General features: G+C 44.9%; 1 protein-coding gene across 1 annotated transcript; it reads left to right on the top strand.

Moving 5' to 3' along the window:
* The first annotated feature begins 791 nt into the window (after window positions 1–791).
* On the top strand, window positions 792–11,549 carry nme9 (NME/NM23 family member 9). The gene is made up of 20 exons (XM_036541324.1): window positions 792–824; window positions 924–981; window positions 1,625–1,728; window positions 2,017–2,088; window positions 2,379–2,495; window positions 2,808–2,883; window positions 2,981–3,063; window positions 3,167–3,259; window positions 4,137–4,291; window positions 4,635–4,831; window positions 5,047–5,191; window positions 5,604–5,711; window positions 6,007–6,158; window positions 6,569–6,713; window positions 9,462–9,715; window positions 10,135–10,188; window positions 10,374–10,499; window positions 10,568–10,732; window positions 11,253–11,333; window positions 11,483–11,549. Exons 1-19 carry the CDS (start codon window positions 792–794, stop codon window positions 11,318–11,320), a joined length of 2,205 nt encoding a protein of 734 aa, XP_036397217.1. The 3' UTR covers window positions 11,321–11,333; window positions 11,483–11,549.
* The last annotated feature ends 691 nt before the right edge of the window (window positions 11,550–12,240 follow it).

Genomic DNA, 12,240 nt, shown 5'->3' with positions numbered 1-12,240 from the left:
CATGGCCCTTACGAAAGGTCGATAGGCTGATATGTTATCGAAGAATGGTATTCGCCGTACTATACCTTCACAATTTCACTTCCTTTAAAAACGATGCCAGTAGTTTTTGTTTTGCGTGACAACATATTGCACTTTTCTTTTAAAGGGTCAGTAATTTAGCATAAACCGCATTTTTTAATAATAAATCATTGTCCTTTTCATATACGTAGACAACAAATGTCTGGATGCAGCAAATACACGTTACGTAGGCTACATATGGGCTATAGTTTTAGTAGCAGCTTAATATTTGCTTTAGATTATTTCCTTTTTTACAATTTCCGCCTTTAACAATATATAGACCCTATGTATCTCACCTAATAAGTTGTGTTTCTCACTGAACACGCTTCAAGCGACACGACTGGGCTGTACTGTAAATGGTACAGATATCAATGCCGAAGATTCGCCGCTGGGGAGCGCAATTCGCAGTCACGTGGTCTGAAATGCTAAGCAACAGGGACGCTAAACAAACTGCTGAATTCCAACCCATTCATAGCTTCGCAAGATATGACTCCCAAAGCTTAGGTACAACTTTAATAGTGAGTACATAGCTTCATCGTTATTATTCCGCTTATGTAGCCATGCATTTACTTAGTTTGTAAGTGTGACATACTTTTCTCAGTTCGCTGGGATTTTATCGTTCTATGCAAATGTTATATAGGCTATATTAACACAAATATCTGCAGGTGTAGGACGTAGCACTTTATTTGTACGGTATCCAGTCCAGACAATAGTTTTAAAGAAGGATAGCTTCGATGGCTGGCAAGAAAAAGGAAGCGAGCCTGCAGGTATGTTGAAATTCGCTTCGCTTTTCGCCTGGTGGTACCATTGTTGTATTTCGTTTTATACAAACTAAAGGTGATGTTGATCCACATATATATTCACAGGTATCCGTTACAAACCAAGAGCAATGGGACGAGATGCTCGCAGTTAAAGGGTTAACCGGTAATGTCTTGGCTGAGCACATATTACATTTTTGGATTAGAATAACAAAACATAATTGCCCATGATATGCATATAGATAATGACTTAACAGATTTCACCTAATTGAATCTCTCGTCTTGTCGTAAGACGGTCCTAGAAAAAACGACTGGATCCTGGTCTGAATTCCATGACTTTCCTTGTGTTTTCCCGTCTACTTACACTAATTTCAATTGAATGAAACCTGTTTGCAGAATTCTGTCTGCTGCTGCCATCCTGTGTCTGAATTAAGTATTACAATTACAGGAAAGTTTTTGGACGTATGCCTGCGTATTGTATAGCCAGGCTTTCTGCATACAAAAATTTGGAATTTGGAAGTTATAAGTCAGTGCATGCACACTTGGAAAAATGCAAATGTCTCTCAAAATATTGCTATTCCTGACATAAACAAATTCAGCACACAAACAAGTTACTTGTGTGGACAAATTTTATATTCTCCACATGTCAACACAGTAGGTATACATCTGCAAACATTTCTATGCCAGTCGGAGTAGTAACATCATATGACATCAGCTTACAGTTTTTGCCACATTACCTTACACACGCACTAAAGAGGCACTATTCTGCGCAAATGCCATGCATCTCATTTTCTGTTCTCTCCTGTCAGTGGTAGATGTGTACCAGCGATGGTGTGGTCCATGCCGTGCTGTGGTCAGCCTCTTCCGCAAGATAAAGAATGAGCTAGGGGATGACCTGTTGCATTTTGCCACGGTACGCACGTGTTCGATAAAGAGCCGTAAAAGTCCATTTTTAAAAAATCATATTGTCAACAAAATTTAACATGAACTTTGCTAACCAGAAATGGTTAAGTGCTTCTTCCAAGCATTCATTTCTTAATTTGTCAAAGCATTTTGTTAAGTGCCAAAAAAAAGGGTCAGTAAAATGGCTGGTACAGTTGATAGCAGCCCTGCGCTTAAAGAGGCATGTGTATGATTTCAGCATGAAAATGTTTGCCGCTGTTGAGCTTCATGTTCAGGTCATGCTATTCCCGCCCCACAGGCAGAAGCAGACGCCATTGATGCCCTGGATAGATACAGGGGAAAGTGTGAGCCTACCTTTCTGTTCTATGGAGTGAGTGCTGTCTAAGAACCATTTTCTGATGTGCGGGGGTGCCTGTGGAAAAAATGATGAATTAGGTCATGGCATGACTCTGGTGAAACGATTAAATAATTTATTATCCTTTCATTCGGCAATCTTAAAAAGAATTTTTTTAAAGGGTAGACAGTGTTAATACACGTTTGAATTTTAACAGGGCCCTCTGTGTGGGCGTGTTCAAAAACTGTACGCTGTGCAACTTATCAGCCGCAAGTGATTTGATAGGAAATCATTTGAAATTTGTGATGGTATGCTTGTGTTGTCAGGGTGGGGAGCTTGTTGCTCTCTTGCGGGGGGCTAATGCCCCACTCCTACAGAAGATGGTGGTGGAGGAGCTGGCCAAGGAGAAGATGGTTCTGGAACAAGGAGTGGAGCGCGGAGTGGTGAGAGGGACACACACACACTTTCTCTCTCTCTCTCTCTCTCACACACACACACACACACACCACAGATGGAGCAACACACAGAGAGTATGGTTATCTACATCTGCTCTGAATTATGTTGTTTTTGTGGCTGCCTTTGTCAGTGAAGAGCGGATATTATCGGATAGAATCTATTTTATCTGTCACATAAATTTGAAACAGGGCAAACTCTAACAGTGCTCAGATAAGCGCTTGCTCAAGTGCGAAGAGGGGAAAAGCTGAGACATTGTGTGTGCATTTATCATTTTTTCCATCTCTTCACTTTTGATTCAGGTAAAAGATGAAGGTCTGAGGGAGGAGGAAGAGGAGGAGGTCAATGGCAATGAGCAAAGTGATGAAGATGTACTCGGTGAGACAAACACCATTGATTATTTTTGTTTTATCGCCATATTATGTACTGTATATGTAATATTGCAACTATGTTCTTTTGATTTACTTGTTTGCAGTGCCTGCCAGCAAATCGTACACAGTGGCAATCATAAAACCAGACGTAGTTGCACACGGCAAAGCAAACGAAATCATAATGAAGGTACAAGCAACAACGGTGGCTTAAGATTTGAAATAACAATAAGCAGAGGCTCCTCTCAGCCCCTTGAATAACGGCACGCTGCCGGCCTTGCTCTTATCGCTAGATTCAGGAGGCTGGTTTCGAGATCCTTGCCCACGAGGAGCGAACGCTCAGCGAGTCAGAGGCTCAAGATTTCTACCAGCACAAGGCTGCCGAGGTAAAACCGGGGGGGAAAAGGGAGAGATTAACTGAACCCAGAAATGTGACACCGAGAGAATGCCAGTTTCCCGCCGGGGTGGCACAGAAACACGCCCGTTCCCCCGAGCGCCCGTGGGGGCGATTCAGCTGAGGATTAAATGTCAGCGGACTCCCGGTGTATGTGCGGCTGGAGCCCAGAGTAAAAAAGCTCAGTGCAGGCCTTTAAACAGCTCCACCAACTGGAACAGCGTTTTTGGTCTGCCTTACCATGCGGTGCACGAACGCGCAAAACTTCAAAAGATTCTAAATGGTTTAATTCATTGATTAAAACTCATTATTCAATGCACTAACTTGGAAAAAAACGTGCTGAACTACTTTTAACTCTGTGTTAATTCTACCGTAGTGGGGTGAAAAACCTAACTTGATTTCAGTTTTAGACGATTGAAATTGGATGTGTTAGATTGGACAGGCCATGAGGATTGCTTTCACTTCTTCCACTCTCTTGCAGAATCCTTTGACAGAACTTGTACGCTTAATTGAAGATAATGCAAAGAGGGCCTAATTGCGGCTGTGCACAGCTGAAGATGTTTCACCTGAAACAATTACAGGGTCCTGCAATGCAAAACACTTCAGAAATTAGCTACAGGGTCACAGGTGTATCCACTTTGAAAGTGGAATTTGAACTGCTACTGGTGATTAGAAAGCTATCACTATTTAAGGCGAGTGTAGAAGAGGAAAATAGAAGTGAAATTTTGCCAGCAATGTTTGCACAGTGTATAGCAGTGCTGTGCTGTTAAGGTAGTCACATGCCTCAGATCTCCCATGTTGCTTAGGGGGATGTTACAACGAGGTCACTCCACTTACATACTGGTTTGTGATTGGGTGTTGGTTCACAGCCCTACTTTGAAGAGCTGATCCAGTTCATGTCCAGTGGGCCCTCCCATGTGCTGGTGGTGTCGAAGCCGGAGGGATCGGATGATGTCATCCCGGCTTGGCGGGAGTTCATTGGCCCAGCTGACAGTGAGGAGGCCAGAAGGGAAAGACCAGAGAGGTACGCTGCTAAGAAGTGCCTCTGGGATGTTCCTTCTTGTGCACACAAATAAGAGGTGTTATACGGTATTATTAAGTGTTGTAAAGTCTGATTTGTGTCCTGTTTGACCCATATCTGGAAGATAATCCCAGATCACAGTCCTTGGAGGGAAGACAGCTTTTTCAGTTATGAGAGAAAGCTGGCATGAAATCCAGGGCTCATATTTGTGGTAGCTGAGCATCTGAGGACAGAGTTCCAGCATGAATCCTGACTAATAACCCAGTTTCCCTTCCCCTGTGCTCTCAGTAAAGTCAGGCAGTGTAGCCATCTTCCCTGTTTCCCTCTCTCTCCCCTCTCCCTGCAGTTTGCGGGCCCAGTACGGCACAGAGACGCTATTCAACGCCCTGCATGGCAGTGATGACAGGGACCAGGCCAGCAGAGAGCTGGCTTTCTTCTTCCCCAACTTCAGAACCACATCCTCTTCAGCCACCGCTGAGACAGAAGGCCTTATAGAGAGGACACTGGCCATCATTCGACCTGATGTAGCCAGAGACAACAGAGGTGGAGCAACTGAAAAAATACCTCCAAGTCGTAACACACATTTCATGAAATAATATACAGTACCAGTCAAAAGTCTGGAGAAAACTTTTATTCTTTATGAAGTGTCTTCATCCCTTTCATGGGACTTCAAAATCTTGTAAAGTTAGCAAAAACTGAAGGAAAATGTCACTCTTCTCTGTTTTATGAGACTGTCTTGGTGTGATGTGTCTCTGCAGACGAGATCCTGTCTCGAATTCAGGAGGCTGGTTTCACAGTCGCACTGCAGAAGGAGGTGATGCTGTCAGAGGAGCAGGTGAGGCAGTTCTACAGCCAGCACCTGGAGGAGGACTACTTCCCCGCACTTCTCCGAAGCATGACCAGGTAGCCACGCAACCACCTCAGCACCTCACATGCATGCAGCCAGGTGACCATGCGAAACATTTTGAGAGCTTTCAACTGTAGACCCTTGAGATGTGCTGAAAACTGAATTTAGACAATGCTGAATTTCAGCTTTGTGCAGAGAAGGTCTCTGGCCTTTGCAGATTTACAGATACCAGTTAAACCAACGGTGAAGTCCATGTAGCTGACACACGTATGCAATAGACAATGTCTAACCTGAAATCAAAAACAGATTGCAACAAAGCCTTTGCAAGGTATTGTTGACTGAGGAGTTCAGGTTCTCATCTTCTAGCATCTTGTGCACCTTAAATCAGCTTTATATGAATGGAATTAGGGGTGCCTTGATGAACTGAGACCCAAAATTTCCTGCCTGTGTCCCTGTGTCCGTCCACAGTGGGCCTGTACTGGCCCTTGCTCTAGCCCGAACAGGAGCTGTACAGCACTGGAGGGACATTCTGGGCCCCAAGGACGTCACTAGGGCCAAAGAGGAGGAGCCTGACAGGTTTGTCTGCATGAATCATTGGCTTACACCCAAAACATGAGATTGGGTGGAGCTACCATATGTCAATCAGTGATTCTGTGAACCAATGAAAATAATTTACTACCTTTTGGCAAAACATTGTGATTTGTTCAAGGTAGGATTTTGCTGATAACATATAATGTTTCCACCCTTTTTGGGGTTCATGAAGACTCACTCATGCACCGTGACTGATTGACCCTCTACACCCCCCCCCCCAAAGTAACAGCGGGAAGTTGACATGGTCACCGGGGGTGTCTGTGCGTCTCTGTGTCCCCAGCCTGCGAGCGCAGTTTGCGATGGAGAACGATCCCATCAACCAGCTCCACGGCAGCAGCAGCAGGGAGGAAGCGGAGCGGGAGATAGAGTTCTTCTTCCCGAAGGAGGAGACCCTGGCTGTCATCAAACCCGATGCCCTGCAGCACCACAGAGGTGTGGTCCTATCCTGGGGCTCGCTCTCCCATCCTCAGCTGTCCTCTCTCTGGGCCTCCAGGGCTCCATTTGCAAGACAAATTCCACGGAATTCCACCGTACATCTCTCCTGCTACATAATTGTTTCTAAAATATTCTGCATGTATTTTAAGAAGTTATTCTTGAAATCATTTTGCTCACCAAACAAGTGTGTAGATCAATATCAAGAATTATTTTACCGTAAGGCAGGACATCAGAACCAAAACCATTTCTGAACGCATTTGAAAGATGTTAATAAGACAGAATAATAATGATCTAAATAATAATTTTAAAAAGCTTCTTTACTGGTGTCTTTGCTGCTTTAATGAAGTGAGGGTAAAGGCAGGATGTCGTGACCGGTCAGGGCTCAGCGGTGTCTAACCTCTCCACAGAGGAGATCCTGGAGCAGATAGAGAAGGGTGGCTTCACTGTCTCACAGATGAAAGAGACCGTCCTGTCCAGGGACATGGCTGAGGAGTTCTACAAGGAGCACCGAGAGAAGCCCTTCTTCAGCCAGCTGGTGGACTACATGTGCAGGTGAGAGTCAGGGCACACGAGCGCACTACCATGTGACATACATCTCGGTGGCATCATTATCCAGAATTGCTTCAGTAAATATCCATTACATTATTACGTTATTGGCATTTAGCAGACGCTCTTATCCAGAGCGACTTACATCAGTTGCAGGTTTTTACAATGTTATCCACTTATACAGCTGGATATTTACTCAGGCAATTGTGGGTTAAGTACCTTGCCCAAGGGTACAGCAGCGGTGCCCCTGTGGGGTATCAAACCGGCAACTTTTCGGTTACGAGTCCTGCTCCGTAACCACTATGCTACACTGGTACCACAGCTGTATATATCCAGCTGTATAAATGGTTAACATGTAAACAGCAATGTAATAATAAAACACATCCAAACTCGCTGAGATTTAATGCCACACCACAGGAACGGTGATGACCGCGGCCTCTTTTTGAGTGAACTGGCTTACAGCAACACCAGACAGCACCAGCCAGAAGCAAAAAGAATGTTAGTGCTTATTTGATACCTGTTTTTGTACTTCAAAGTGAATACAAAGGTATGCAGTTTGTGTCATCTAATGCAACGCTCATAGGGACAGCAAGGTTCAAAGATCCGGAAGAGCTTTGATAACAAACCATTAATATACATAAAAATCTTCAGACATCTGTGAATGAAGCCTGATATGGGGTTAATCTGAAAGACATTGTAATTTTATCATCCCTAGTTAAATACAACATCAATCCTTAATGTGTCCTAAATGACTATATAAAAATAGCCCTGGATGGAAAGTATCCATCGCGTTTCCAGTTAAAAAAAGGACAGGCCTTACGCCTAACATTCCTTCCTCTAATGAAGGCAGTTATGCAAGTGTTCAGACGCACAGCTCCGAAGAGACTGGACGTTCTGGTCTGGAGAACTTTCACTCTGATGGCTAATCTTAAGCTTTTTTCTCATTAGGTTTCCTCCAGAGCAAATCTGATGAGTATCAGCAAAGACAAAAAGGACATTTCAATTAGGATCGTCTCCGGGTATTGTCTCATGGTTTCAGTGATTCCCAGTGCATGTAATCTTGAGAAAGATAATTGCTGTAGGAATTATTATTAAACAATACTTCAGCAAATCATAAACAGAAGCCATTTTGTGCTATCTCTCAACAAATATCCTCCTGCGGGTCCTTTCTTCTATGCCCCCCCCCCCAGCCTATTATAGAATGATCTTTGCTGCTAAAATGACAAAATAAAACCAATGTTGTTTGCTTTGCCGATATCTAAGATCTAGGAGCTCCCAAGTGGCTCAGTTGACAAGGAACTTGAATGCTCAACAGGTCAGGTTTGGACACAGCTATGTCATTGACCAACAATGACCAGGAGCCCACAGTGGCAAAACAAACTGGCTATTGGTTTTCCACCAGGGTAGGGGTGGGGATGTCAGCCAGGTTTCCTTGTCTCTCTGCTCTTAGGCATGCTATAATTTGTCGGGTTGGTCAGGTGACATCAGTGGAGTAGTGCCTATCCTCAAAGTGGTCCCCTTTCACTGTGGTGAGCTGTTTTGCATGCGAATGTATTCGAGCACCGCATTTGCCTTGCTTCAGCATTTAAGTATGAATGCAGAGTCTACAGTAATGTGTACTTGGTAGTTCTAAAAAAGGGTTAAATAAGGGGGGAAAAAAACACACAAAAAGTGGAACTCTGGAAATATAAGGAGCGATGTAGCACAAAGCTTTGTAGTTCAAAAGCAGGGAGCCACTGTGCTGTGAATCATTTCACATGACATACGGTGGGGTTTTTCCACATCCACTCTCCAGCTTAAAGCTCTTCTGTCTTCCGGAATTTGGCAGTGCAGTACGGAATTTATTTGCTTGGCAGATGGCTTCATATAGGACGACTTGCACGGCTCACATTTCATTTCATATGTACCGATGGATATTCCACGGAATCAATGCGGTTTACATATCCTTTCTCAAGGGCACAACAGCCTTGTCCCATCTGGGAACCGAACCTGCAGCCTCCTGGTGCCAAGCCCAGTTTTTTCATGTTTCAGCATGACAGGGAAGTGATGTTACGTTGAGCCAGGGGATGCAGAGAGGATTAATAACCCCCAGCCTGAAAGGAGGAGAAGGCCAGATAGTGTGGTGGAGCAGTTCAGGACCGTCAGGGTTTCGGCCGTTGCTGCTACTGGCAATGACCAACAGTGGTCCTCATAACATCCTGTCTGGGTTCCTGGCTGTCGCTTCCCTGGGCTACCACGAGATGTCCTTGCTTCCTGTCTGTTCATTGTCTCATTTACTTTAGGTCTAAGACCTCTGTCCAGTTAGTTTAGTCATGTGCTTTGTTTGTTATTAGAGCCCTGTCTGTTCGCTTGCTCATTGCTCAGCTTTGCTCTGCCATGCTTCGGGTATGTGCTTGCGTACTAAACCTGATTTCCTCTAGCCTTCAGTGAAAATAGCTTTTTTTTTTTTTTTTTTTACTTTTTCGCAGACACTTTTACCCAGAGTGACTTACGCAGGTTGCAGTTTTTTACATGTTATCCAGTTAAACAGCTGGGTATTTACTGAGGAAATTTTCGGCTAAGTACCTTGCCCAAGGGTACAGCAGCAGTGCCCCAGTGGGGAATCAAACTGGCAACCTTTCAGCTACAAGTCCTGCTCCTTAACCACCGTGCTAAACTTCCACCATTGACTTTTGTCTCTGAGTAATCTCTGCACCCTGCTCTGCGTTACAAGAACCGTCCCCTTCTGTCTCCGCCTCTGTGTCACTGTCCCAGCGGCCCCTGCATGATGCTGGTCCTGTCCAAGGAGAACGCCGTGGAGGAGTGGAGAGCCATGATGGGCCCCACTGACCCCGCAGAAGCCAGGGAGATGGTGCCGGAGTCCCTGCGGGCCCGTTTCGCCACGGACATCCTCCAGAACTGCCTCCACGGCTCCTCCAACCGGCAGCACGCCAGCGAGAAGATCCACTTTATTTTCGGGGACATCGCCTCGGAGGGGGACGTGGCCAGCGTGGGTGCCCCCCTGCAAGGTGACGCCTCGTCAAAAAAACCTCCCGCGATGTGTGCGAGTTTCACTGAACTTTGGTCTCGCCCTCAACTTTCAAGGGTACCTCCCGTGCCTGAAACTGGCATGCTGCTCCAGGGGGACTGGATCCTTAGATTGACATCATTAGATATTGATAGCGCGTAGTGTTTGTTTTTTTACGCTCATCTCTACGGCCACAGCTAAACTGTTTAAGCACCTCATCACACAGGGAGAGCGGAGGAACGCCGCCTGAGCTAAGTCATTCTGACAAGGCTGCCAAACTCAATTTGTAATAACCGGACACGCCAGAGAATAACCAGCGAACGCTCGGCATAAACAGCTCTGGTGCAAAAAGCTCGCCGGGGCTGTTAATTACCCCTGTCTTTGTTTTTTGTGTTCTCATTTTGTGAGTCTATTTCATAGGCCGGGAGCCAGAGCTGGACAGGGTTGACCACTTGGAGAGCGCCCTAATCAACGGTAAATAAGCAGCTAACAAATACTTATTTGAACAATTTCCTGCTCCTGTTCGTGGGATATTAGCATTGTAGTAAAAGCATAGTGGATGTACTGTATAATCACATCCCGGGCTGTAGAACATATAATGTTCATGTTAAATATTAAATGTAATATTTAATATACCCAGCTGGGTTGTTGCTTCCCAGGACAAGGTGTGGATAGAGTCAATGAAGACCCAGAGAGCACAGAACAGTCCAGGCCTGGCACCAGGGAGGGTCCCTCAGCAGGAGGGGAGCAGGGAGGTGCAGAGACAAGCAGCCAAAAGGACCAAGGTAGGGGGAACACAGCAAACGCATGTGTGTATGTATATGTATATTTTATGTAATATGACTCTTTTCAGCTGAAACAGCCATGGATTTGGAGCCTGGGAAGGACACCACGTCCCCATCACAGGAGGTCACCCTGACCCCTGAGCACGGCGATGCACCCCCACCTCCACAGCCAGAGGACAAAGCTGAGTCATGCGATGAAATGCGCAGCAACACGCGAAGCCCTGACGGGGGAGGTGCGTATGATGGTGCTTAATCAGGAGTCTTGCTGAAAAAGTGGAAAAGGAGCTGGGTTCTCAGTGTTGCCGCTTCCAGTCCCAGCCGGGGCACGTTAACCTGAACCTCTTCCATAATTTTCTACTTATTACACTGTGTAAAAGGATGACGGGGCAGCAGTGTGGCACAGTGGTAAAGAGCAAGGCTCGTAACCGAAAGGTTGCTGGTTCGATTCCCCACTGGGACACTGCTACTGTACCCTTGGGCAAGGTCCTTAACCCACAATTGCCTCAGCAAATATTCAGCTGTATAAATGGATAACATGTAAAAATTGTAGCCTATGTAAGTTGCTCTGGATAAGAGCGTCTGCTAAATGCCAATTATGAAATGTAAACTGTAACCTGTGCAAATCCCCTTAGGAAAAGGGCTGTCTGCTATGAAAATGAATAATCATGATCAAATAATCAGATCAATCTGGTTACAAAATTGAGTGCGCTGCATCAGTTGTGCAGGACTTTGATCTCTCCCTGTGACTTACAGGACAGCCTACGCCTGACCTCAGCAGGACAGAGCCGCAGGCTGTGGAACCACAGGAACCCTCGAGCTAAAATTCGGGCAAAGGTAAAATCCAAGTCCTTATCCCATCAGCATTTATACCTAACTGTAGAACAGTAGGTAATCGCTGCGTGCAGCGCCATTAGGTTCAAACCTCTAATCTTTTTGGGTCCCCTAGCCTTCCAATCGCTGTGCACTGTGTCTTTCCGTCACAGGACTTTATGCACCTTGACCCGATGGAACTTCCGCGGTCTGCTCTGAAAAGTTCTTTGGAACATGGATAAAAGAGAGTATTTCTGTCTGAGGACATGGGGGCCGCGGCGACACTGTTTGTAATGATGAGTTAACCTTGACTCAAATGCCACAAAGGGACATCTCTTTCTCTCCTGTGGCTGTATTACCTTTGTCATTTAATAACAGTGGTAGGCTGAACAGTGGTTATGTATTTCTATTTATCTGTCTCTCTGTACCTAAAAATTTTTGGAGGTTGAGGTAGTTGGTAGAAATAATTAGACTTTAAAGCTGCTGCAGCAACTGTTCTGGGTTGCTGCTACAAAGTGTCAACCTAACTGAGAGAGCCACTCTGTGTTGGACTGTGAACAATATCATTCTAAAAATTATAGACAGAAAGATGGTGAGATTATTGCTTACGGTTCAGTACAGATTTATTTGATTTTATGGTAGATACAGTAACTTGTAAGGATGGTGGAGGTATGCACTCTTCCAAGTGATTCTCCACTTTTCTCTCTAATCTACACGGTGACCTTGCAGCAGTCAGTTTTGAGTTCATTCAGTCCAGTAAGACAAGGATTAAACCACAAAGAAAAATAATGGATCAATGTTTTGTGGATCTGTAATGTATGTTTCATGAGTTTTTATTCAATAAATGGGTCTGAATTTCAATGTATGAATGTAAGAAATGTTAACTACATACAATCATGTATGTACTTTATATAACCTTTAGTATCTGTCA

This window comes from Megalops cyprinoides, chromosome 11, assembly GCF_013368585.1.
Source record: "Megalops cyprinoides isolate fMegCyp1 chromosome 11, fMegCyp1.pri, whole genome shotgun sequence".
NCBI lineage: Eukaryota > Metazoa > Chordata > Actinopteri > Elopiformes > Megalopidae > Megalops > Megalops cyprinoides.
This window is presented reverse-complemented; position numbering and strand designations above follow the sequence as displayed.

Coding starts and splice junctions, on each gene's coding strand:
- nme9 (XM_036541324.1), top strand. CDS start 792: ATGGCTGGCAAGAAAAAGGAAGCGAGCCTGCAG. Junction 6,159..6,568: donor TGCCCTGCAGCACCACAGAG/GTGTGGTCCTAT, acceptor ACCTCTCCACAG/AGGAGATCCTGGAGCAGATA. Junction 6,714..9,461: donor CTGGTGGACTACATGTGCAG/GTGAGAGTCAGG, acceptor TCACTGTCCCAG/CGGCCCCTGCATGATGCTGG.